Consider the following 26,305-nt stretch of genomic DNA (forward strand, 5'->3'; position numbering starts at 1 on the left):
ACAGAACTCAGTGGAGCATGGACATTATTTCTTCTTATCAGGGTGAAATGTAAGAAATGGAAGACTGATTTATGATACTATACGTAAGTTGAGATTCTTAATGCCTTCATCTACCTTTGTAAGAAAGTTTGCACTGTGTGGTCCCAAAGCCAGCAGCACATCCAGATTTCAGGTGCAAACCAGAAGCTCAGAGTGGAATACCTGTTATATGGAACATACAGGATAATTACATTGCATGCTAAAGTAAGGCAACTGGCTCAGCTGCCTGAAGGACAGGATTTTATTCTGTGGGGCTGAAGTGGGGTTGGAGCCAAGAACATTGAAAAGAAAATGTTGTTCATAATCCATCTGGCTGAAATCTTATACTTATCCTATCTAGGCACTGGATCTAGCTCAGAGCCAAAATTAGGCTATCAGGAAAGGTACCACTGAGGTGGAGATGAAGCCAGAGAGCTGTTGAGGGAACCCACTCCATGGGCAGATAACATGTGAACGGGGGTGGGAGAGAAAGGTTGGGTAGTGGTTCCCATGTCAGATGAGTGTGGCAGTGAATGAGTCAGCAATGGTGGTTATAGCCTTCTCAGTACCCACAGGGATCTTTGCGGTCTTAACCAACGTGTTTAGATTGGATGCTCAACCTAGCAAAAAACCCGACAGAGAAATCAGTTTAGATAGGAGAAGAATGGCATCCTTTGTCAAGATGCTTTATCAATGTCTTAATTAGTTGAACAGTTACAATATCACTACTCTTACAAATCAATACCACATACAACCAAGAAACAGCTGTTCCCATACTATCAGGCTTCTAACATTTCTCTAACAATTCAAAAGAAAAATGGACTAAGATATAAACTTCAGTACGAGAGCACACTTCATGTCCTCTGCTATTTTTAAGTGAACCTAAACGTTGATTGATGTATTTAAATAGCTTTTTAATAAATATTAGGTGTGAAATTATGGACATTTAGATAAAAGCTGCCATTTTACAACTGATATCATCTGGGGATAGGAGGAAAGTGTGGAGATTATAGTTGATAAAATCCTGGACTTTACTGTTTGGGATGGTGCTCAGAGTTTTTCAGCAGTTTTCATCTGAATAACATCTAGTGGAGCAGCTCAGTTTACAAACCAGTGCACTTTGCAGCTGGATGTTTTATACTGCCATCAGAAGAGTAAAATAAATAAATCAGTAGGTCACCTTCCTAACTTGATTTTCCTGAGGCAGATTATTTTCTTTCCTTCACGAAGCAAGGAAGAGATCTCTTTCAACGTCAGGAAGAAAGGAAGTAGGGGCAGCTTTCTCTCTGGTCTTCATTTTTGCTTTAACCCCTAAAATGAGTTGATCGCATCTTGTTCACTGAAATTTCCCATATTGGGGACGATGGGGCATTTGTTTGTTTCTTTCAGTTTTTAAAAAGTCTTCTCCCCAGATTTTAGCAGATCCCAAGCTCAAAAATCCGACTGTCTAACTCCAGTTTAAGAATATTGCTGTTTACAAAATGTTGTAGGGGCCAATTAGCCAAGTGTGACATCAACCCAGGAGCAAGCCTTTTCTCAGATATAGGCTGTGTTCTGACCCCGTTCAGGAGGTAGGAGAAGTAATGTTTAGTCCTTTTATTAACACAGCAGGCACCCAACTTAAAGCTGTGCCTATTTAGGCTTCTAAAAACAGTTTGCACTGAACATGCCCTCTGGCTTCCTGGCAGGGCTACTCCCATACCAGTAACTTGATATACTCGCTCATGGTCACCATAACACCAGCCAAGCACACGGAAATAAGAGCATCTTTAGAAAATACCTCAATGGGTTAAAAAAACAGCAGGGCACAGCTACCAAAGCCATGTCTGAGATTCTTCCCTCTGCAGAGAGGGGGCTCAGTACCTTCTGGCTGTTCGGTACTCAAAGAGGAAAAGGATGATTGTGCAGATAGCAACTTCTTGCACAGAAAATCTATTTTCAGAATTGCAGCAATTGACTAGTTTGAGTTGCTTTATTCCTCCAGCACTGAGGTAGGAGAGGGGGCAGAATGGTATCAGCTCTGCTAATGGCACACAGAATGATTAAATGCTACAGGCCCAGATTCTGCCCTTACTTACTGGTGCAGCTTATAGCAGATGATGCAGTTGCACAACCATGTTAGAGGACAAACATTGTCACGGCAGAGATACAGAGCTTTATTACTAGTAATTTAACTGTCAAAAAGGAAACAATATACTGCATAAATGCCTGGTAGGTGGTTAGAAAAGATTATGTTTTTAACCTTATCCACAGTGTATTTAATCTCAAATTACAGATGCAGACATAGAACACACTGATGTTACTTTTAAACATACCAGACTTGCCTCACTGTAAGATATTTTTGGGTTTTTTTCCTGAATTTTTCTAATTTTGAAGGATTTCTTGAATAGAAAATTCTACAATCACAGCACACAGTTGCAAAAAAATACTACTCTGCTTTTCAAATTTCCTCCCTTCCTTTCTAAAAGCATAGACAAATTAACAAAGAATAACCATAGCTTAGTCATAAAAACAATCTGTCAATATTTACATGGTGCTCCTCAATGGAGCTCCATTTCTTGGTCTTTCTCTGCTGGCTTGATGCTTCAACTAAGCCCAGTATGCATCATCAAGCCCTGGATCTAATAACATGTGAAGATGATATTTTGAGATGCATTTGCATTAGCAAGTGAAAATCCAAAGGGAGTGAGGAAGTGTCCTCAGCATGATTCAGAATAATTGTTGAATGAGAGGTCAGGATATAATAGGATGGGAAAAAAAGGCAAAGAAAAAAAAGCAGGCAACTAGACTCCAACTAGGGAATTGAGCAGCTATGTGCAGTGATGAGAACGCCTGTGGGTGCATTTGCAGCTTCCTCAGACACTGACTGTAAAACTTTAAATTGATTTATACTTCTGTTCAAATAAAGATGCAGCTAAGACATAGTTATGTCAGGTCCATTTTAAACTCTTCTGCTACTCTGTAGGTTTTTGATACCACTTTTTTGGGGTCTAAGGAAATCCTTTTGAGAAAGAAGAGAATTGGGGCTTGAAAACTCCCAGCTACAACAGCTGGTGCCCTAAGCACCGTCTGGAAGAAAGAGCAGTTTAAGAGCTATCAGATTGCTTTTCCCTCTCACTGGCATTACAGCTTCATAGTTCTGACTTAACTGGGGATCAGACTTCGATATTGATAGATATTTCAGCATAAATATAATTTCTCACACCAGAACTGGAGGCTTTTAGTGCAATAGGAGCAGGCCCACTGCTTTAGCAGGGACACCAGTGCGAGGTGTGTGAATGCTCTGACTCCGTTTCTTTTTCATTGCAAGTACATAAGCGCTGCTGTTTCTGAAACCCAGTTACTACAGTATTGCAAATAACTCAGAGCAAGTATGAAACCAAAAGTACTGCCACATAGGCGCAGCATACTTCTTTCAGAAGGTTTCTACCCAGAAGTGTGATTGTTAGCTATGCAAGTCTCTCTCATGCTTTTTGCTTTTTTTTTTCTTTTTTTCCCCATCATTCTGGAAAACCTGCAGTTTGGGGACTAAGCAAATAAATTTTATACCTGGAACAGCTTTATCACAACTGATTAAATGAGCATCCTTTCTGTTTCTTCACATTGAAAATCTCTGGAAAGATTTTTACAGATATTGGGGCTGGTGATATTGCACAGTCAGAGAAGGTATCTGGAACACAGCATGATGGAAGTGCTTTCAGGGGCAGCATACCTGAATTCACCTAGTGAACTGGTGTCTGAATCCTCCAGTTCAGGGAGCAAAAATACGACACAAGGCATCCCATATCCCACAAATGGTTCCAAGTAGTTTGTTTTCCAAACATTTCCAAGTGGCTTGCTTATTTTGAATTTCTCAGACACTTATGGGTGACACAATCTTAGCATCAAATTATTTACTGCCAAGTGTGCACAAGCCTCTTCCCAGAAGATCTGGCCTGGGGGTGAATAATGTACTTTGTGCATTTGCAACACAATTACTAGTCAGAGCACAGTGCATGCACTGCCCTGCTCTGCAGTTTGCCTTAATTCAGACACTCGCACTCAAGCTACTCGGGTAAAAGAAGCAGTTTTACAATTTTCCCCATAGTACACTTCCCTCCTAAAAATCTCCCACATAAGCATTCTTACTCCTGCAGCTCCACCAATGCTAGCAAGTGTGGGAGGGCTGGCATTTTTGGCACAATAATATTTGGACCCTCTCTACAGTGTCTGCTCTGCTCCCTTGAATACATTTGCAATTAATCAGAGGAACTTATGACGAAGGGTGGTCTGCTGTGAAAGGTACCCAGTCCACTTGGACTTAATATCCCCTCATTTCATGTGGATAACGATGCTCTCTCTCCCCCTGGACTCCCTCTTTTCCTCAAAACTGCTGAACGAGGAAGACTAGAAGTTGAGTCTGAGGAAACGGGAAACAATAAAAGCTCTGATCTACTTGTGAAAAGTACTGTAAGAGAGCCAAGCTCTATATTATTATATTGTCTAATATACTGTAGTAAAGCATTATTAAAATTGAAGCAGTTGAGTTCATTTGCAAATAGGTGATGTGTGGAGATGAACATTCTTCAGATTATCCTCATTACTACTTTCATATATGTTACATTGATTTTCATATAAACATCATATAATCTTATGTGGTATGTAGTCAAATAGCTGGAAGCCATTAAAACCATGCTCCAGCTGTGCAATCACTGTCCTCACAAAGATACATTTTTACGTGGGGTTAATGCCAAGAAGAATCCACAGCTTCAATTGTAAGAACATCAAAACGTGTTTTTTATTGCAGAAAAAAGCATTTGCAGCAATTTAAAATATCCAGTCAACACCACACTGCTAAATCTAGATAATAGAAATCCTGGAGAAATTTGAGCTAAATCTGTCTGGATTATAGCGGTGGGATTATCTGAATGCTAAATTACTGTATATGTTTTACTCACAAACATGAGCACAGACAGTATAGGAAGATGGATGACTATGCAGATCGCAATAAAACCCATCCCCAAGAGACTTTTTCATACACTAGGTAAACACTCCTCTCAATTTATCAAGCATTCTAGATTGAATTAATGCTGTCATTTACTTCGCTGTTGCTGTGTAGAGGAATATGGTTTAACTTGAATAGCTTCTTCAGTATCAGAAAAATAAATGTTTTCTCTGTGCATCCTTCACAACACACAGTGTGCAGGAATATTAATTGGCTGCTGTGTTCGTATAACTGAATTAAAGAAAATACAACTGTAGTTTAGTGTGTAATCAGAAAACTAAATTATACGCAATATTGAAAGAAAAGATTAACCCTGGCTGTCTTGTTAAACCTTCCCTTCCCCTCCCCCGTTGTTTACACACCAGTGTTTCTGGCTTTCTAAGGACATACAGTGAATGAACCTGGATTGACCTGACACATAGCATCTCCCAAGCTTTCCCCTTGAATGATTCACAGATGTGTGAGCTGTGACCAAAAAACACAAAGAGGAAAAATGCAGGGTAGTGTAGAGGCTGAGTGAATTTGAAAGAGGTGCTACTGTCCGAGTGTGCCACGCCTGAGTCTCTCCTTCACTACAAGCGCACAGCTACTGACTAAAAATACACATTCCTTCAGCTGCCAGTTTAGCTCAGTTTGACAATTCCAAGTGAAATTACCTTCAGTTATGTTCATGCAGGAATTATTCTTATTATTCTGCTCATACGTATGAGTTTTTATTGCTCTTTGATGCTTTTTTGCTATCTTGGGTGGCAATGCTGCATGTCCATGCACCATGCAGTTACGTGGTAGGTGAAGCAATCAGGAGGGCTTTCCCGGGAAAGAAGGCTAGACAGTAATTGGTGCTTCCTGTGAACAGCTACCAGCTGATGTAGATATGGCCACTTTCATTTCCTTCTTTCTCATTCAAATAATGTATGTAGCTCTGTAAACAGATTAAATACAATTTTGGATCCTGGGAAACTGTCAATGTAATCCTTTAGTCAAAGTATAAACAAACAAACAAAAGAATTGGCCTTAGCCAGAGAGTTCAGCTGCATCCAGATTTTAAGATACATAGTTTTCAGCAGAAAAAAAATTCAGAAAGGGCACCAAAACCTTACTTTTTTACTGAGAAAGAGGGACTATTATGAATAGATGCCATGGAAATTTGGGCATGATAGCTGTTATTCTCAAACTGTGCACATGTGCTAACAGATTCACAGTGTCAGCACTCTCTGGTGTTTGAGATAACAAAATGCGGGTTCCATTCTTCACTTTTTCTCCCTCAACCAAAGGATTAATTTCTCACTACTTCTGCCACTATTTTGCCTGCTTTTGTGATGAATGTCTGAATACGAGTTGACCTAGAACAAAAAAGCCTGGTTGTTGCATGAACTGTCTGTAGACTAGTGCTCTCATGGAGTTGAACCAGAGGTGGTAACAATGAGATATTTTAAGAGTAAAAGGTTAAAGCCACCTAGATACAAATATCACAGCACAAGTGGAAAGCTGAGTTAATGAGCTCAGGTCTACCCTGTGTCAATGACTGCAATACACACTGCAAAGAGTCTAGACCACACAGCATCAGTCCCAAAGGTGTTCTCAGCATCACGGTCTCTGCCATAAAAATAATATGCAGAATAGAAAAACTTGAAAAATAGGTAAGGCAAGTGAAGGAGTACAGGTTGGAAAGGGCTAACATGAATGCTTTTTTTTAAACCGAGCTAAACTCATGTATAAAAGTAAATTCTGAAACAACTTGGAGAGAGACAGTATGGTTTCATGCCATGTTACTAATTTAAAGGATAAATACTTTGGGGGATTGAAACATTAGGAAAAGATTTAAAGGAAAAGAAGAAATCTTATTAATCTCAAACAGTACAGCACAGCCATAGATCAAACAATAAAATAGGGCACTTCATATTACTTGCAGGAATGCTAGATATGTTTCTCCCATCTCTTATATATTCACTATGAAATTCGTTCTACTGTAGCCCAGACATAATTTAAACTATTCCCTCTGCCAGGAGAAACCGAACTTTAAAGGCAAATATTAACTCAACTAGCATGTCTGTCTGGAAAAATAAGTATGTTTTGATTAGCATGAGCAGTATTTCAGAAGATGGATCAATTTCCATTCAAAAGGAGATGAAACAAATTTAGAAATCTGATGCAGCAATGTAGTTAGATAACAGCTCACATGCTTAGCACTATATATAAGCTTAACCACTTTCCTGAAACAGAGTTCCAACATTAGGATAAATCTCCAACAAAACTCAAATCTTTGTCAGACGAGATCTACAAAAATATGCAAGTTAGGAAAAATATGTTTTCAGTTTTACACAAGTAGTGCTTTCTTCAGCGTAGCCCCCTCAGATCAACAACTGCCTTTGTTACATAGGTAGCTTTGTAAACCTCCACTGACACTGCTCTATAAAACACTGAATGCTCAGACACACGAGTGGTTCGCACTTATCTAATAGTTGTTCAATGTGGCCCAGAAAAGAGGTAGTTTATTTTCATTTCCTATTGGACAGCTGACCACATAAGGAAAAACACAATTATATATGGCATGGAATAACATTATGCACAGCTTTATGGTTAACATCTACACAGCTGGAAAAGCTGCATGGAAAATAAACCATGACCTTAGTGGAGGTGGATTCTCTACTACAGGCCAGCACTTAGTCGTGGTGCCAGGGTAGCACAGGGAAAGGATGCATGACTGCTGTTCATGCTGTACTGACTTCAAAGATAAAAAGGAAAAAAGAACTTATTTTTCACTGCCATTACTTGCTTTTTTCCCCTCTTTCACAAACAATATCTTACAAAGATTTTTCCAGTCCTTAATTTCCCATTGTGTGCTGGTTAAGTGATTTCTTCTCTTCCTCTTTCTATGTGCTTGATTTGAAAGACAGTCATCAGGCAAACCTCCACTAACTGCTCATTGCTCTTTCACAACTGATGTGCTAGACTCTTAACAGCTCTCTCTTTGCTGTCCCAGTTTGACTTGGAGACCCTTTTCTTTAGATCATTCACCAAGGCTAAATGAGCTCTGACAACTATTTCTGGGATCTGTTTTCCTTCTCCTCAGTTTGTGTGATCTCTAGCATCATCTCCCAAATCAGCCAGAGAAAGTTCCTTCTCTGATTTCCTCTGCACATGGGACAGACGCTATTTTACTGTGCCTCAGGCCAAGTGAATGGAGCAGAACACCACACGCGAGTTACTCGGGCCTACAGCAAATTTGTTATACAGCAAGAGAACAGAAAACAGGAATGCTGCGAGTGATCCCCTAAGAGTTGGTACTGTCTCAGAAACCCAGAGTCCTCTGCTAAGATTTAGCTTATTAGAAAATACTAAGACGATTTTATTGTATTCAGTATCTCCTTAATGTGCTTTCAGATTGAAACTACTCCTCTTCTAATTGAACTAATTAATCTTCTAACATTTAAAATGAGGAGAAAGATTAATTAATAGACGTCAGCAACTTTACATGACCAGCATCACACATTACTTTTAACAAGATGGTCCCTAAGAAAAGAGTCTCAATATGTTTGTTGTCACTGAATGCATTAAAATTCATGTTAGAGATAATTACTTCCTCTATAAATAATGCCTTTACAGTGAGTACAGCAGCTTTTCATGTTGCAGGTTATCAGCTGTGTGGGTTTTTTAGTGCACTTTTGGACTTGTAAGTTTGCACTATCACCTACAATATAGCTGTTAGTTCAGCCTGGTTAAGAAATGATGGGCAGGTGATCCTCACGGAAGTGAAGTCACCATTCTGGAGGTATGACATAAGTTTATGACAATCTCAGTCTAGAATTATATTATTTTAAGTTTTAATTCTACTTAAGTACCTTTTAAGGCTCCATATACAATGAAAAGAAGCACTACAGAATCATGTTTATAATCACAGCTGTTTAATATGCTGATTTTGCATTTAAAAATTATTAAATGTAACTTTGCATTTAATGCTTAAGTGTAAATTTTTTCATTTACTGATACCAGCAATAATTTTTCAATTAACATTTTCACTATTCAAGCTATCTGTTTACAGCGAGAATCCAACTTTTCTTTGATAGCAAACTTTTGCTTTCATCTCTGCATTCTACTTTCTGCTTCCTATGCAGTGGCACAATCTTGCAAAATCTGAGTTCCCAGCACTGGAGAAAAATGTCCAAATCTAAGTAAACAAAATAGCTCTTCCAGTGGATCTTTTTCTTTTGATCAGGTTTTAGTGAAAAGAATCCACAACCAAGTCTTTGAATTTAAACACCTTTGGAGTGCTCTTTTTACTCAGGACAGCCAAAGGCATAAAAGCTGAGTCATTCAAAATTAACATCAGCCAGTATTTCTTCTCTCCTACCTTGTTAACCAAAGGTTCAGAGCATTTGAACACAGACATTCATTTAATAATGCTAATAAATTAGTTGACAATAAATTTTAAAGGAATGCACAGCCTTTTACCTGCCACTACATTGCTTGTACATCTGTCCTATAACAATGAATATACACCACCTAAATTAAAGTAGGGATTCAACTTTGGGAAAGAGTACAGTAAGGAATGATGGGACAGAAGCAAGGGCATTTTTCCACTTTGTTTGGATATGCAACTAATACCTTTTGTATTTATGTATTAGTTTTTGTCAGGGATTAGAAATGTTAGGTGTTTTGGTTTGTTGTTTTTTTTTTTTCAGAAGGCCTTCTCAGTTATCTGTTAACTGTTACCTGCTGAGGCATGAGTCCTGGGAAAACCTTAGCTGGGAAAAAAACTGTTGTGAGCACACAACAGAAACCTTTAAATCTTTATCAGATGGACCTAGCCTGGGAATTTAGCTCAGTATGCAGTCCAGGGTTATTTTTGCCATAGGTAGTTTCTTCAAAAGACAGATGTTCTGCTGTGCCTGATTGTCCCACAGTAGTTATGTCCAAATTCTACCTATACATTCCCTCCCACAAAGCAATTCCCATTAGAGAAGCCCTGCTTTAGTTTACGCTAACTCGCCCATTACTACTAAGGCTGATTGCTGTGATGATACCCTGGCAAAGTTTATGAACACACTCAAGATATGTAACTTTCAAAAGACTCAGTCCAATTTGAGTTCATGTATAGAAAACAAAAGCTCCTGTGCTTTTCCTGGTGGCTCTCCTCACATCAGAGATGTTCCCTAATGCTGTACTTGGATCTCAAATCTGAGGGACTCCTTAGAGTGCTGTGGGGCATCTGCAGCAAGAGCTGACTTCAATGGCAATTGTGGGGGCTCAGCATGCCTAAAAATTAGGCCTTGTATTTTTAAAAGCTATCAAACATTTTGTTGTTAAACTAACATCTTTTTTTGTGTGTGGCAGAACAACAAAAAGAAAGCCCCTATGAATTTCTGCTGGCTCTGCAATAAAAACAATTGCTGTCGGCATTTGTTTATGAAAACAGGCAAAAGATAACAAACTAATGTTCTTGCCCCAGCCGACACCGAGCTACACATCTTTTACCACAGTTAGCAAAAAAGTTTGTACCTCCCCTAAGCTGAAATAATTTTCCAATGCAGTTTAACTAGTTAGTTTAACACTTGTTTAACACTAACAAGTCAAGTGTGTTCACACTGGTGGTTTACACAAGGGCCATGTAGGTTGACTTTTAATCCATTTTATTACACTGGAAAAAGTTTTCAAAGTAGGCATTAGCAGGGAAGCCAAGGGCTGAACTGACAATATAGACTGAATTAGCATTTATTTTACCAAGCAACACAGAAAAGAGCAAATGCCAAAACATGTGTTATTCTAGTTTAAGGCTAACATTGAATGCTAACATTGACACATTTAAAATGTTAGAACTTGTTTGTACTTGTTACATAATAGTAATTTGCTTGGTGATGCCGCCCTATATTCACTGAATATTTTAGAACCATTATGTCTTAGCCTGCACTAAATGAAAAATTAATAAAAATATGCAAGTTGATAGTAAAGGCCAAATATGTTGTGATAGCGTCAACACAGCAAAGTAGTTTTGAAAGACCTCATCTGCATTCACCCTTGATACGCGCACATGTGGCAAGCCCCGTGAAAGCAACAGTATAAAAAAAGTGTTTTCTAAATGAATTTTACGCTGTGTAGCAGAACATAATCTTCCAAGTGAAAAGGAATTGGATACAAGTGATGACACACCTATGCAAATAAAATATTCATGAAAAGAGCAGAAGAGTATTTGGCTCTTTCAGGCTCTGGGGCTTTTGCTACTAAATACAGGATTGGATTTCTTACTGACAACCACGTGGACAGTAACAATAAACGCAGGCCAGTAATGAAGGCTGTGATGAACAGGAATAGCATGGATAGATTTGCACTTGCTCCTGTTATAACTGCAGGGCTCTGCATCTAGGTGACAAGATTGTTTCTTTTTCAGTGACGATTTCTTAAAAGCAGCTTGTTACCTCTCTTAAATTTAAGTGAGATGACGTTGTTTTCTTTAGACAGAGATCTAACATGTAAAGTGAAGGTCTGTAGGAGTCCCAGTGACCAAATATAGGGAAAAATAGTTAGCCCAATCTTATGTCTAGTTTGCAATAAGTAAAATGAAACTTGGGGTTGCTGATTTGTTTCAACTTATGTAGCCTTTGTTTGAAATAGGATGAGGAAATCTTCTCATTTAGGAAAACTGTATACTTCCAGAATGGACCAATGAACATTTGACAAAACTATCTGGTAGTAGGGTATAAGGGACTTATTTTGGTCTACTGATGACATGCAAAATTCTTTTGTTTTTTTCTAACGTAACTTCACACATGACAGTATTTCAGGTAGGAAATGGTATAAGATTTCTAGTTTCAGTAAAATGAATTATTACTTCGTAGCTTTGGGAACAAGCTAGGAAAACAGCATTCGTATATGTTGCAGCAGCCCTTTAAGGGTACCCTCCATTAGAAAATGTTGTGTCTTACACAGTAGGAGGAATTTCCATCATCAGTGAAGGATATTTCCCTTTTACTTTGACATTGCCATGTTCTGAAATCCTCTGAACCACTGTACTGGAGGACCATGGGCTTTTTTATTCATTTTCCACATGGCAGACTGTTGCATTGATAGACTAACTTCTCTGCTTTTTCCAAAAATACCAGCTACTACTACATCGAAAAATCATACAATTGTCATAACAACCCAGTAATATTACAGTGGCCACTTTGAAGAGTGGTCTGAAGAGTATTTGCCAAACCTTTTGATCCCTAGTAATCAGAACAGAAGTGCCCAAAATCCAGAGATTAAAGGATTAGGCCTCAAGAAAGACTTGTGGTATTTCAAGAAAATGTGACTGATGCTCACCACTTATTTTTTACAGTGCTGATGAGATTTAGTGTTTAAGGTCCTTTCCTGTTCAGACATAAAAGCTGCTGTAATCAGAGTATTACTAGGGAAAACTACTCTGGTTGGGGATTCAATATGTTTAAATTGTTGAGCCATGGTTATTGTTTGGATTAGGTTAGGAAGGATGATACTGAAATAAGTAAGCCCCAATAGTGCAGCAAAGCAGAGGAGAACAAAGAGAAAGGTTTGTATTTTTAAATAGCAATCTGGATAGCCTAAGTATGCTGGTTATAACTATATATATATAAAAAAAAACTTAGACTAGCCTAGAAACTAGTTATTGTATATGTCTACACAGCTACTAGAAACAGAATAAACATTTCCATTGCACTGAAATCCATATGAAAGCAAATCTGGAGACACTGGAGATGGAAGAGAGTTATTAGGTCAGCTTGACCATCCCCCAGCCCTGTTGTCCCTCAAAATCTGTGTGCTTGGTTCCCACATACGTCCCCAACTTCGGCCACACAAAACTTGACACAAGCAACTAACATCCATCAGGGTCATTCTGCTAGAAAACAAAAGATATCAGGCTATACTGATGGTAAACCAGCCTAGGATATTTGTCAGTAAGGTCTAAAGATTTTTTGTGGACTTTATATATCCAAACAGCTAGCAGCTTTTTCATAAGAAATACATGGCTATTAATAATACTTGGTCGTCTTTGTATTTTAGGGAGCCATTAGAGATGCAAGAGAAAATATCAGCACAAAAATATGTTCTGATATACAATCTTGCCATTTCAAACACCATTGGATTATTATTACTGATTAGAGGGAAAAATCCAACAGCTGTCTGGGGTATTCCCTCAATGTCTGGATTATTGATTTAATAGCTACACATTGTCTAGATCCTATCACTCCACTAATATTTGAAAATGCTGTACATGAGTTTACATTATTTTTTTTCCTATTATTGCACAAAAATTATCTATTTTAGTCTGATTTTTAGGTGAATTCAAGATTAGCTGTTTCTTCAACTCCACACAATAGGAATATGAAATAACAATTGTATCTTTTAAAGTAAAAACTAAGATGAGTATTTAGAGCTAAAAAAAAAAAATAAAAATCCAAGTTTTCAGAAAGCTGCTAAGTATTAAATTTCACCTACAGTTTATTCCAAAATTCTGCTCTTCCCTCCCTCCACTCCAGGAAACTGGAACTGGAAAAAACAAAGCAGAAATTTAAGGCAGGGAAACTACTGAAATGTGAAGGGGCTGTAATCATTACAGTTGCTTAGGTTATGGTGATACGCTTTGGATCCAAGTTTGACATCCTCTCTGGTACATTTAGAATAAACAAGTAAACAAACAAACAACTGCCTGCTAGCTTTAAATTCTTTGCCTTCATCTGCGAGTGCTGCAGTCAGCCTGCCTCTGGTTTACGTCCTTATGACTGGGTTCAGCCTGCACAGGCTGTTGTTTTTGTTCGGCGTGAGGCTCCCTGGGCATGACCTGCTTGTGAAGCATGCCGATAAGAGGCACGGTGTGAACGGCAGCTTATGTCATGTGCACCACAAGATATGGCAGCACTGCTGCAATGGAGGCAGCCCCGGTGGTAACACAGCTCTCCTCTGAGTGTGCCTTGGATTGCTTTGGATTCTCCTGCCTAAAAAACATGGGTGCTGATTGAGAAAAAGTACCAGCGTTCAGACCTGACAGCGTAATGTAGCATGGTAGACGCTCCCTCTGTGACCACTTAACCCAGAGCAGGGTCATCCAAGCAGTATAGACTGTCCTGGTCAAATAAACTAGCATACAAGGAAGAATGACACACTTTGTGTTACATTGCCTCAGTGAAGCACCCCTCTTTTCTAGGATGGAGGTTCAGCAGGCAGCAGCAAGTCCTGTAAAAGACTTTTCCTTCTACAGGTGGAATCAACATAGGTAGTATTTTACTACAGGCCTCTCTCATATATAAAGTTTAATTGAATTTAGCTCTACCACGTACCTAAGACAATATATAACCCTTAACATGATTCTTGGTTTAAAAATGGTAAGCATTTTTGCATATATATGATGCTATTTATTTGTTTAGCATGGTCCTTATAAAAAAAAAAAAGAAAAAAGAAAAAATACTTGAGCAAGGGTATCAGCTGTTGTCTGTTTGGCCTGATACATTTGCAATGGTTTTTATGGAAGAAAATGTTGTCCTAAACCACTATTGTTCCTCTGTTTCTGACAAGTAATGTGATATACAGTGAAATCCTGTCCCTTCCTACAATGTTCGCTGTTATTAGTATTCTAGGTCTCTACTAAATGTCACAACTTATGTGATAAGCATGGAAAATTCTGTATAATGAATCTTTAAGCCAATAAGACGATATTATGAACAAAAAATGTGTCTAAAAGTGTAAAGATAATAGCTTAATATAAAAATATAATGCTTTTATATTTTTATTGGGGAATGAAAAAGAGATCACAAAATTTCTGCCTGCAGAAGGAAGAGGGCCACGGGTAACAATTATATAACCCATGTTCTTTGGTCTAATCAAAGGTAAACACTGTATATTGATCCTCAGTGGTCTTATGCAATAAACTATTCTAACATCATACCAGCTATGCACACCTTTCTGTCCTGAACCACTTCTACCAGCTACACTGATTGAGCTCTTTGTTCTGTGATCCACCTCCTCCTTCACTGGAAGAGCAACAATGGCAATGCAGTGAACCACTTAATTTGGAATCTAGCATTTTTGTTAGGGCCATTTAATTCTGAGATCTTATAATCCTCAAAAAACCCAAAGAAAAACCTGAAACACTTGGAAAATACAGAATGATGATGTACTACTCTAATCATGGCGTTCCCAAGGAATAGGTCCCAAGTACAGCTCATTATCATCACAAACATTGATCTGTTTGAAACCCGCATCTAATCTGATGTATGTTTCTTTTCAAAATGACAAAAACATTTTGATTTTACAGTCATGATGTTTGAGTCAACTTCTAAAAAATGATGAAATGGAAAATGGGAATCTGCTAATAAATAATTTTGGCTAAACCTTATATCATACAAGTGCTACGCTTTCAAATGCCTTTTTTTTTTTTTTTCCAGATAAATACTGAGGTAAATTTTTCTAGCTCCTTATGTATCTCGCTATTGGTTGTTGTCTCTAATATAAGCCTATTCTCTACCCAGTTACCAGCTATGTATTAGAGAATTAACCACAACTGTTAAGGTCATATCAGGTCAACTTTAAAGTGATAAAACCTTAATGGAGTAAGGGATCAAGAACATAACAAAATCTCTTATTTCCATTTTCTACATCTCTGGAGAAATACTTTAAAGTTTACTAAGAAATACTTATCTAAACATACTAATCTTTTCATATTATTTCAAATATAGGTAGTTGAATTCTAAATCCAGTGATACAATATTTCAATAAAATAAGTCATATTAAATAAATCATGTTGTGGATCTTAGAAATATTGTCCAAATCTGCAATCCTAATATATATATATATATATATATGTTGTTATTCCCAGAGGGCTCTAAACAAAAAGAACCTTGTGTTGCTATGTTTGTTAACATATTTAATAATTTATGATATAATAAATTACCCCTCTTTTGTTTATTAAGACTTAGCTAAAATCTGGCTAGAAAACCAGTGGCTCTAATCTCTCTAATCTCAACCACTGATTTTGTTGCCTCAGTATCTAACCAGCAGAGATCCTCTAGCTAGTACTTTTGGCATTTTTAAGGTGTTATGATCTTATAGAACAAGAACTTTAAAAACAGTAAAAATATTACTAAGATGATATTTTAGTTCTGCAAAAAGAACTAGTACTTTTCGGGGGAAAAAAAAAGTTGCTGTTTGGAAAGAGCATGTTTGTCCTTGTAGCTTTCATCCTGCCAACCTTGTTTCCCTTCTCTAGCTCCTCTGTTTCTCTTAAAATCCCCCAGAACCTCACTAAACCTCACTAGAAAGGTTTCTAGAACCTCACTTTGGTTATGATGCTTTTACCTCCCGTAGAATCTACAACTTATTTCTTAACAAAATCTGTCTTTCCCCTTGTGGAGGTTTGGTTTCTGCTATTCACCTCGCTCTTTGTTTCTCCAGATCAAGAGCATAACTGATGGAGTTAAATTCTGCATATCTTTTTTTGAAGGCCACCATTAACGTCTTGCTATTCTCATTAGTAAAAAAATTTAAAAAATTATTGTAATGGACTGACTTCTTGGCTAACATTTTTTTCAGAATCTCCGTAACTTTTTTCATAGGCTTGCTCTTTTCCCCCTGTGTCAATACCTTTGTATCAACATTACTGTTAAGCACTTTCATTTTCTGTATTGATATTTCTATTTTTTGCCTTCCACTAATCACATTTGTCCTGTCTTTCATTTCACCTCCATTTATCCCGTTACACTGCATGTCTCAGTGCTCACAGTTAATCTCCTCCAAGCATTTCTTCTGTTTTGCAACTAATACTTCTGCAGAAATCCTTCAACTATGCACAGACCTTCTACTTCCAGTCAGCTAAGCCCTTCTGATTTCCCCTGTGCAAATCTCTTCGTTAAAATCATATACAGTCCATGTATTTCAGGGAATACAACTATATTATTCTTGCTATATAGATACACAGCTACCTGTATGGGCACAGGATAGCAAGGCCATTGTCGCATGGAGGGGCGGCATCCATTAGAAACTTAGGAAACTGGAGTGAATGAGCAGGTGAGTGGGAAAGCGACGGATGAGAGAGGGAAGAGGCTCGTGGGTGACTGGGAAGGAGAAATGCAGCAAAATCAAACTGTGCAGGGGTGAGGGCCAAAAATAATGGAGAGATTCAAACGGACGTCAGAGGACAAGGCTAAAAACAGACAAGAGTCACTGAAAACTGGGAACAGAAAACGCAGAGACAACAGCACAAAAGAGCAGTAAACGGGGGTACAGTTGCCATCATGCTGCAAACGCACAAGTTTAATACACTGAAATTAAAGGACGGCGGGAGAACAATACGCAGCAAGGCCAAAAGGCTCGAACAGAAGGGCTGTAATGAGTATTTATTACAATAGTAAGCGTAAAGCCACCTCAGACCGTATCACTTCCCCCGAACCCATGGCGGCCCAGCACCACACCAGCAGCCCGCTGATCCCGGGCCTCTGGTCGGGGGTCCCGTCCCCATGCCCTCGGCCTGCAATCGCTGTCACGGGGGTCCTGACACGGTGTCAGCCTGGCACCGAACTGTGCACGGGAGAAGCGGACGAAGCGTTTCAGCTTCTCACCGCCTGGCAGCAAGGGAGGAAACGTGGCTGCCCCGTCCCCGCCCGCCGTACCCAGCAGCGCCAGGAGGAGGCTTGGCCAGGGCTACCGGGCACGGCGGGGAGGAAAGCAAGCCGTCAGGGCGGCCGTCCCTCGGCCTCACGGCGGAGGAGGGGACGGCGGCAGACCCGCCACCCCCGCGGCGGCGGCCGGTTGCCCGGGCGAAGGTGACGCCGGGCAGCAGCCTCCGCGCCAACAAAATGGCGGCGGGCGGCGGCGGCAGCGGGGTCCGGCGTGGCGGGGGCCTGCCCGGGGTAAGGCGGCGGCCTGCCCGGGGTAAGGCGGCGGCTCGGGCACGGGGAGACGAGCGGGGGCAGCGGGAAGGGGCGCGGGGCAGGGTGGCGGGGCTGCGGCCAGCCCGCGCACTAACCCGTCCTCGCCGCAGGTGCGGAGACCGCCCGGCGGGCCCCTGCCGCCCGCCGCCGCGGCGACCGGCGTGCTGAGCCGCGACTTGCTGGCCAAGGAGGAGGAGTACAAGTAAGGAGGCGGCCGGGGGCGGTGGCCAGGCCCTGTCACCTCAGCCTTATCCCTCTCGCGGCTGGCTGTCCTAGCGGAGTTACAGTTAATCCCCTGTATCCGAGTCCCTCAGCGAGTTTCCCCCAACGCCTGCGGAGGAGAGTAGCAAGAGCAACGTTCTAACTTTCTGCCGCCGCGGTACAGCCTTCCTCTGCCCTCTTACACAGGCCGCACGCTGCTCTAGGCCTCACTTCGATCCCACAGCATTGGACGGCAGGTTTTTCTGCATTTAAATCGCCGACGTTACTTTTAAATTATGAATATATAAGTGCTTAAGCCTGTTAGAAAAAGCTTAAAAGCTGTAAGGGTTGTGACAAAGGCAGCAGGAGCACATGTAAAAGCACTGGCTCTGTTACCTGTCAGTTCTCAGCCCCTGTGAATGGCGAGGACGTACAAGGAGCCATTAGTCACAATGCATGAAAAGCTGTAAAGTGAAGCATGCAAGAACACAAGCTTATTTTAACCTGTACATAGCTGTAGTGACACATTTTAATTTTGCGATCAAGTAATGCAATAGTATGTGACTCCTTCCCCAACCCCTGCTGCTAGGTATACACCTAAGGTACGGACTGTGCTAAAAATGGAAAGTGTCGAGGAAATAAAGATACAGAATGTGTATCAAGCAGTGACATGGCCAAAAACAAGGACACCCTTTATGTCTCAGAATTATAGTCTAAACCTTCCTGTTTAATGGGCATAGGCATTTTTTTACTATTAATTTGACAAAAACTCAGGAAATTGTTGCAGTGTGACTTTGTTAATACTCTGCACTATACTTCAGTGTTCCTTTGTAGGAGTGACTAAAATTTCACTTAGTTCAGGCAGAGATACCGTTATGCTTACATTTATTTCTTTTAAATCTTTCAAAACCTTGGTGACAAGCATTCTTACTCTTTCAGGCGACTGAATGCAGAATTAGAAGCAAAAACAGAAAAACTGGTGCGTCAGGCTGAAGAAGTAATTGTGAGTAGGTTATGCAGACTGTTACATAATTTAGCCTCAGTTTACATGCACACAGGGTCTCGTTTCAAAAGAAATTATTTAGACCATGACAACTAAAAGTATTTTGGTTTCAAATGCAATCTAAGCTTTTAATTTTGTTTTTTCAAAATTGTAAACTTCTACTAAAAACACTTCAAAAGATGGGTTTTATATAATTTCATCAGGTGGGTAGATGTTCACACAGATGTGTAGAGCATTTGTGCAGATATATACATAAAACCACATCAAAACTTGATTAGTTAAAAAATTATCTGTAGGTGGTTTTATGTCTTAAATACTAAGAAAAAAAATTAGTGTATGAAGACCAGATACTGTTGCAATAACATGCTAGGGAAATAGGATCTACATTGTTCAAGCTGAAAGAAATACAAAGAATAAGCAACAAACAGAAAATATGTAGTTAGTAAGAAGGAAGCTTCCTTAAAAAGAAAATTTTCCTGTTTATTGTCAGTATTCTCTTTTAATATTGATGTGGCTGTGTACCAGATAGAGTCAAGTTTTTATATGAAAATTGGACAAATTAAAAAGGGAACGGGGGAGATATAGTTTATACCCAAAACAGTTTGGAGAAGGTGTTCCGCATATTAGATATATGCATTGTAAATACACTCACTCAAATAAGGCTTAAAAAGCAAATTATTAAGTCTTCTGGAAAGCTATACTTATATGTACTTTTCCGACTGTTGAAACTTCCATTTTTATTTCCTGTGAAAACATACTCTTCTCTTGAGCTGTGACATGCTGAGGCTAACTGCTTGACATTTGAACAGAAGCAGATGAAGCGGCCAAAATAGCATCTAGTCTCTTTCCTTTAAAAAACAGCAACAACAAAACAACTTTTTTTTTCTTTCCTCTCTCTAAATACAGCAGAAGATCAAATATTCTTAGGACACTTAATATACCACATGGCACTGCCAGATTGCACAGATATACGTTTAACAGCCTAAGTTAAAAAAAACCCAACAAACAAAAAAAACCCCAAAACCAAACAAGACACCAAACAGGACAACTGCATTTTGTTCTGGATTATGCTTCCTAACTGTAATTTAGGAGCATAGAAGCTGTCTGAACATTCAGACTGAATTATTCTCCAAAGTCTCTCACATACAACATATCAGTGTCCAATTATGGTCATATTGGATGAATAAAGATTTATCTTTAAGGCTTGTTGCACAATATGGAAAATTGAAAAATTGTTCCACCTGCTGTGCATTTGCTACTCCTATATTTTAGACAAAAAAAGAGGGAGGGTAACAGCATCTCAGATGGTGTTCAGCTGGGCAAAAGTTTTACAGGCAAAAGGCAATTACTTGTTGCAAAGCAGAAATAAATGTTGGGGGATAGCAATGGCATTTTAATTTTTAGCCATCTTTTCCTGTGTTTGAGAAGTTCTTTTCCACAGTAGACTATAGTTTCTGTTCTTTTCCCGTAGTAGATGGTAGTTGTAGTGATCTGTGATTTACAAATATGTAATTTATCTTTAATGGATTATATTCTCCCAAAATTGACTTACCTTTTTTTTTTTAAAAAAATAAAATAAATAAAGGCAGGCCAACAGGAGATACTATCTAGACCAGTTTCAGTACAGACTAAGTCATGTGAAGACAACAGACAGAGGTATGTGCTTTACAAATGCTGCATATAATTAATGGGGAATCTTTCATGCTGATCCTGCACACCCTGATTTACCCCTAGTCACGCTCCTGTTTTATCTATCTTTGCAGCGTAGTGGATTGGGGGAGTCTAAACTTTTTCCTATTATTTGAAACAACTGATACTAAGTAAGTGTTATTCCTTGTTATTTCAAGGAAGTCTTAAATTTGCTGAAATGTTCTATCTAGCATGCTAAGTAGTGCTGACATCTGTAAAAAAGCAAGGTAAGGTAACAGGTTTCTTTGCAGCACAAAACAGTAGACACTCAGCAGCAGATGTTTTTTAACCAGTTCAGCTGACAAAGCAAAGAAATAGATACTGGTTCACATTTAACTTGGCCTAAATGTTCTTGGGACAGGAAGTGCTTGCTAAAAAAAAAACCCAAACCAAAAAAACCCAAACAAAAACCCAAACACAAAAACCTAAGACAGACAAACATTCAGCTGCCACCGTCTGGAACTTGGATATCATTACACTTCTGAGGCCAACATACCTTTGGCCTGTATGAACATAGGTACAAGTGTAAGTTTTGGCCTGTATGTTCAAACCAGTTAACCCTGGAGTGGATACATAGCAATATTTACTTAGTTGTTCAGGGGCATTATTATTTATTTCATTGTTCAAGGGTTTGTATATTAATAGTACAGGAAGTGGGTAAATTTAGGACTGACTAATACACAGTTTATCAAGGATCTGATCTGGTAGGTTCCTAAATTTATGATGCCACTAAGCTGGGTAACAAAGATACAGGGCCAGATTACAAGGTCTTCAAATGTTAAGCTGCAGTTGGGAAACTCTTTTGAAATAGTATATATGCAAAAGTCTGCCAGAGATAGTAAAATAACTACTTTTGTGCAGAGTAAAAGTGGAAACAAAAAGGGTTTTTTGGTACACAAAAAGGTGTGACAGCAAGTCTGTGATAGAAGCCTGGCTATACTGGCAAAAGTTTGCTCCTATAGTTACAAATATTCCTGAACTATTTTAAAGCCATATGTGTCAGTTGTAGAGGGGAAAAAAACAAACGAAGAAACTCCATATGTTATCAGTATAATCATGCTTTGCAGACAAATTCTGGATCTTGCTTTAGTTTTATGTTCTGTTAGATGGATTTTGAACAGTAGACAGAATTTTAAGAACTTCAAACTGGAGTTGAGTTATAGGGCTGTTTTATGAAGTAATGGGATCAGAGGATTCAGCCCCACAAAAGGATTTCACAGCTTTGATGGTATACATTTGACATAAATGGGAGTACTGGAATAATTAAAAAAAACACTGGCAAGTAACATGTCAGAGTAGCAGCTGATCTACCAATTACCTACATAAATTAAAACACCTTAAAACAACCGCAGTCTGTGATCTGATAAACATTTATGTGAGAGAAGAATTGAAATACCATGCTGTAGTGAAAAAAATTAGAAATGTATGCTAGGAATTAGGCACACGGATCATCCATGAGTGAACATTGAGGCCATTCAATTAGATTAGTTCCAAGTATTTAATATTTAATTAAATTTTTTTTCCTTTCAGAATTGTGCAAGCAGATAGGCCATAAATGTAAAGGAAGCACTTCAGATATTTTTGAAATATATATTTGAAATTTCCATTGATTCCTCTAAGGAGAATGAACACTAAAGCAACTGGAAACAGGGGAGAAATTGAAGCAAAGAAAGAAGTAGTATCGGGGCGGGGGGGGGGGGGAAGACAGGTTAAAAGAAAAAAAAAGTAAGCAAAGTAAAAAAAAAAGGCAAAATATTTAAGTAGTATTTAAGTAACTCTCCAAGTCGGTGTATATACTAAAAGAAGTTGTTCTGGAGTTTTTTAGCATAATTTTTTGCAGAGACACTTGAATTATATAGAGACAAAGCAGCTCCAGTGACATCACATTGAAATCAGCTTTTGTTTACACTTTCACTCTACAGAACATTGCCAGGCTCATGGCAATGGGAACTGTATGCGCATGGGCAAGCATGCTATAGGCTCTGAATAGGATTAGCAAACACAAAGGGTTTGCTCATGCACATGCATCTCGTGTTTACATGCAGAGATGGAATTGTTAAACATTAGCTTCTGTTTTAGTGTTGCCACAATACTCTAGCTACTTATTTGTATACCTTTTCAGTATTTACATATTTATTTCACTTACCAAACAACTGTAGAACTGTATTATGAGGTTTTAAAAATGGGTTGTCAGGTATGGGGAAGAGGAAAGAAACCATTAAGGTTAAAACAAGTTTGAGGAATTTAGTGAACAATGAGGGTTTTTTTGTTCTGTTTTGCTTTGTTGTTTTTTGTTTGTTTTTTTTTTTTTAATAAGTCTCTGAGACAACAGATATAGTAGGAACAAATTAGTCTATTGATGGAAAGAACATTATTGTTTTCTTGAGTGTAGAGAGCGTTGTATTTTCATATTTTTCAGAATAACATGTAACTGCTATTTCTGTGGCAGCAAATCCTCACCTTCTGCATGCTCCTAAAGCTAGCCAATGGGAAGGAAGCATGAGGAAAATAGGGTAAATAGACAAAACCTAATCATCCTATACTCTTGAAGTCTGTTGCCAGCCACACAGAGATGATTTCTCCAGGGTTGTTTTTTTTTTTTTTAATTTATTAATAAAATATGGAGCTTTGTGCAGATAATTTTCGTTGATGAATGGATGTCTGTGAAATTTTTAAAGGCAAGATCTAAACATTTGCTTAAATGAGCTGGGCAAAAAAATTGAGGTGACAATGTGCCTGAAATTTAAATTTGATTCCAAAGCTTTAATAAGCCAGCATTTTAATTGAAATAAAAAATTATAAAGGGTAGTAAAAAAGTAGCTTTTCAGTGCAATAACACAGATCCACATAACTCATTCTGAAAGCAGAAAAGTTACATATATGACAAGAAGCTTGACCTGAACAGTACACAGCATGCTAAAACTTCCTTCTTGTTTCTAGCAGATTTTAAAAATAATCATTTAACCTGAAGTTCAGTTACTAAGCAGCATGGTTTCAGCCAAATAAGCAGATAGGAAGGCTGCTTATTCTATTCCTGTTTTTTTCATCTGTAAAATGGATACAATATTTGTAATACCTATTTCAGAGAAAATTCTGTGAGGCTTAATTCATACATTGCTCCCACCTCATATTCACTTGATAGTCCCTGTCAATTGACTTGACAACAGTCAGTCTGAGCATACAATTGCACTCCCGTGTAGGATGTAGAGGGCACTGGTTTGTATCTTCATTTTCTTTGTATTAATTCAGGAATTTGTATGTCAGGTAGGTGTATTAACCACTGAGCTGTTGGTGATCTTTGTTAATGGATTGTCAGTCTCTCTTGTTGAAGCTGATAACATGCTGCATACTGGCTAAGTACTCCCTGGTACAGGGAATCAGTGATCTTAACAAGCCAGTAGTTGCAGCAATTACCTGAATTGCAACAGACAAGATTCAGATTCTGGTACATAAGTAAACTGTTGTACTAGATACCCTAGACTCACCAGGTGGTTTAGATAGCAAATGAGGTAGAATGGAAAGACAGAGAATGAGACTAAATTTGTGATTGAACTTAGTATATGTTCCCACCTTAGCTCTATCGCTTATTCTAGACATTATTAAAATGTTATTCTCCCAATTCTGACAGGTGGGTTGAATTTTTATTGTAAAATGTTTATTTTGTTATACATGTTCAGTGAATTTTTATTTTTTTTATTTTTTTTCCTGCAGAGATCCACTCTGTCCTGAAGTTTCATCTCTTAAACACTCACATGCCGAGGTATCAAAGCTATCCTGGTTAATTTCTCTTCTAGTATAATTTCTACACAGTACTTCTGTTTTTGAGGCTGTGCTACACTGGGGACTTAAATGGGTGGGACACCAAAAGGAAATGATGTTCAAAGCAGTGCTACAGGGACAGTGTTACCAGGGTTTCTCAGTGCCACTGGTGGTTAAGTGGACTTACATCACATTTCATTTTTATGTTCTATCTTTCCTCTTCTGTAAAGTATTGGCAGAAGTATTCAGTGTTTTGAACATGAAATTAAGAATTCCAAGTGCAAAATATTAGAACATAATTAATTTCTTCCTTTCTCCCCTTCCCTCCCCCACCAGTAAAATACTAAAGGCAGTAGTACTGCCTTCTAGATGTAATAATAAACAAGTAGTCAAAAAACTGAATACAGGAAGAGAAATATAATAGGAAAAGGAGACTGAAATTAGGAACAAACTCAATAGTCTGTAACTACAATTACATTGAATCTTTTACGAGGTGAGCTAAAACTTCCAAAATACTGTCTTCAGTTATTTATCAGAATACAGTAGAAAAATACCTAATTTTTGAAGAATACTTATTTGGGTGAAGGTAGCAAAAATATTCTTAGATCTTCCTTCTACAGGGAATTTATAAGATTAAAGTAATGCATAAAAATAGCATGTTTTTGAAGGTACAATAAGCATTTTTCAAAGAAATGCACTCTGTTGACAGTCCAATAGTTAATAACTTGATAATAACCGGGGGCCTTGCTTATGCATGAATTTATTATGAGTATGTGTGCAAAAACTCCCACAAGCAGATGACTATTGGATGTATTATAATTTGGACATATGGACATAAAAGTTGCAAGATAAAGATGAGTGCAAATAAAACTGAAAGATTGTGCTTTTGAAAGTTTGAAAAGTATACTTTGAAAACTATCCTTGAGTCTGAATATATGAAAAAAACCAACCCACAACAAACACTAGAAAAAAGTAATTCCTAACTAATTAAAAAAAAAATAATCACTGGTTTCTGAAAAAAATTTGTAGCTAGCAAACAAGAAGAAACGTGCTTCCACGCCCATGGCTCAGAGCAGACCATACTCTGGAAGTAAGGGAAAAAGAACAACTTCAAGGTATGTTACACACGTCTCTTTTTGTTCATAATAAAATATTTTAGTTGCCATTTTTGTCTATCAGGTTATTTTTATTCATGTATGCTTCTACATTTATATATATTTGTATAAATAAGCATATCAAACTTCTGGTCCTCCTCAGTTAGCTCCACCATGTAGCTATCTCTGTGCACTTGCATAGAGCACCAGAAAATATTTGTGAACATATGTGATTAATACTACAACAATGAAACTGTTGCTTTCTGCTCAAGCACTCTCAAAGCTGACAGCTAAACTCTTTTAACGCCTTCAGTGAAAGTATGCCTAATGAGCATACATGTGGGAAATATATTACCTGAGGCAACCTGAGAGAACACACTTAGGTGGTGCAGACTGAGTTGTGATCAGACTTGGGATGCGAAACATGAGGCTCTTGAGGGTCTCCTGTATTTTGGTGAATCTTGGGCTCACAGGACAAGAGTCAGTAATAGTACCACAGCTTTCAGGGGTTTCAAGCTGAAAAGCTTCAGCTCTGTAGATAGCACATTCAAGGTTGTAAAAGTAAGAAATTGAGATCTGGACAAAAGAAGAGAGTAGGGAAATGCACAAAATCCTGCGAGCAAATTAAAATTACCACCAGATATGGACAAATACCAAAATAGGATGAAAATTGTCTGCAAGG

At 38.4% G+C, this 26,305-nt stretch overlaps 1 protein-coding gene and 1 long non-coding RNA gene across 7 annotated transcripts in view; one reads left to right on the forward strand and one right to left on the reverse strand.

Moving 5' to 3' along the window:
• LOC142039112 (uncharacterized) overlaps nt 1–26,305 on the reverse strand; it is a 38,413-nt gene that overhangs the window by 7,318 nt on the left and 4,790 nt on the right. Inside the window, exon 4 of one of the 2 annotated variants that reach the window (XR_012652813.1) lies at nt 24,481–26,199. The exons of the other annotated variant lie outside the window; for it this stretch is intronic. This is a non-coding gene — a long non-coding RNA (uncharacterized LOC142039112). Of the gene's footprint in view, nt 1–24,480; nt 26,200–26,305 lie in introns of those variants that run through there. 2 annotated transcript variants of the gene reach the window in all.
• Nucleotides 17,337–26,305, forward strand: part of TEX9 (testis expressed 9) — a 28,902-nt gene continuing 19,933 nt past the window's right edge. The window contains exons 1-6 of one of the 5 annotated variants that reach the window (XM_075045340.1): nt 17,337–17,856; nt 17,988–18,079; nt 19,018–19,081; nt 20,667–20,737; nt 24,482–24,530; nt 25,559–25,644. In XM_075045340.1, the coding sequence (XP_074901441.1) occupies nt 17,464–17,856; nt 17,988–18,079; nt 19,018–19,081; nt 20,667–20,737; nt 24,482–24,530; nt 25,559–25,644 (755 nt within the window). In that variant the 5' untranslated portion in view covers nt 17,337–17,463. Of the gene's footprint in view, nt 17,857–17,987; nt 18,080–18,125; nt 18,336–19,017; nt 19,082–20,666; nt 20,738–24,481; nt 24,531–25,558; nt 25,645–26,305 lie in introns of those variants that run through there. The other 4 variants (XM_075045341.1, XM_075045342.1, XM_075045343.1 and 1 more) reach the window with 4 other exon arrangements.

Source organism: Buteo buteo, chromosome 13, assembly GCF_964188355.1.
Source record: "Buteo buteo chromosome 13, bButBut1.hap1.1, whole genome shotgun sequence".
Classification (NCBI taxonomy): Eukaryota; Metazoa; Chordata; class Aves; order Accipitriformes; family Accipitridae; genus Buteo; species Buteo buteo.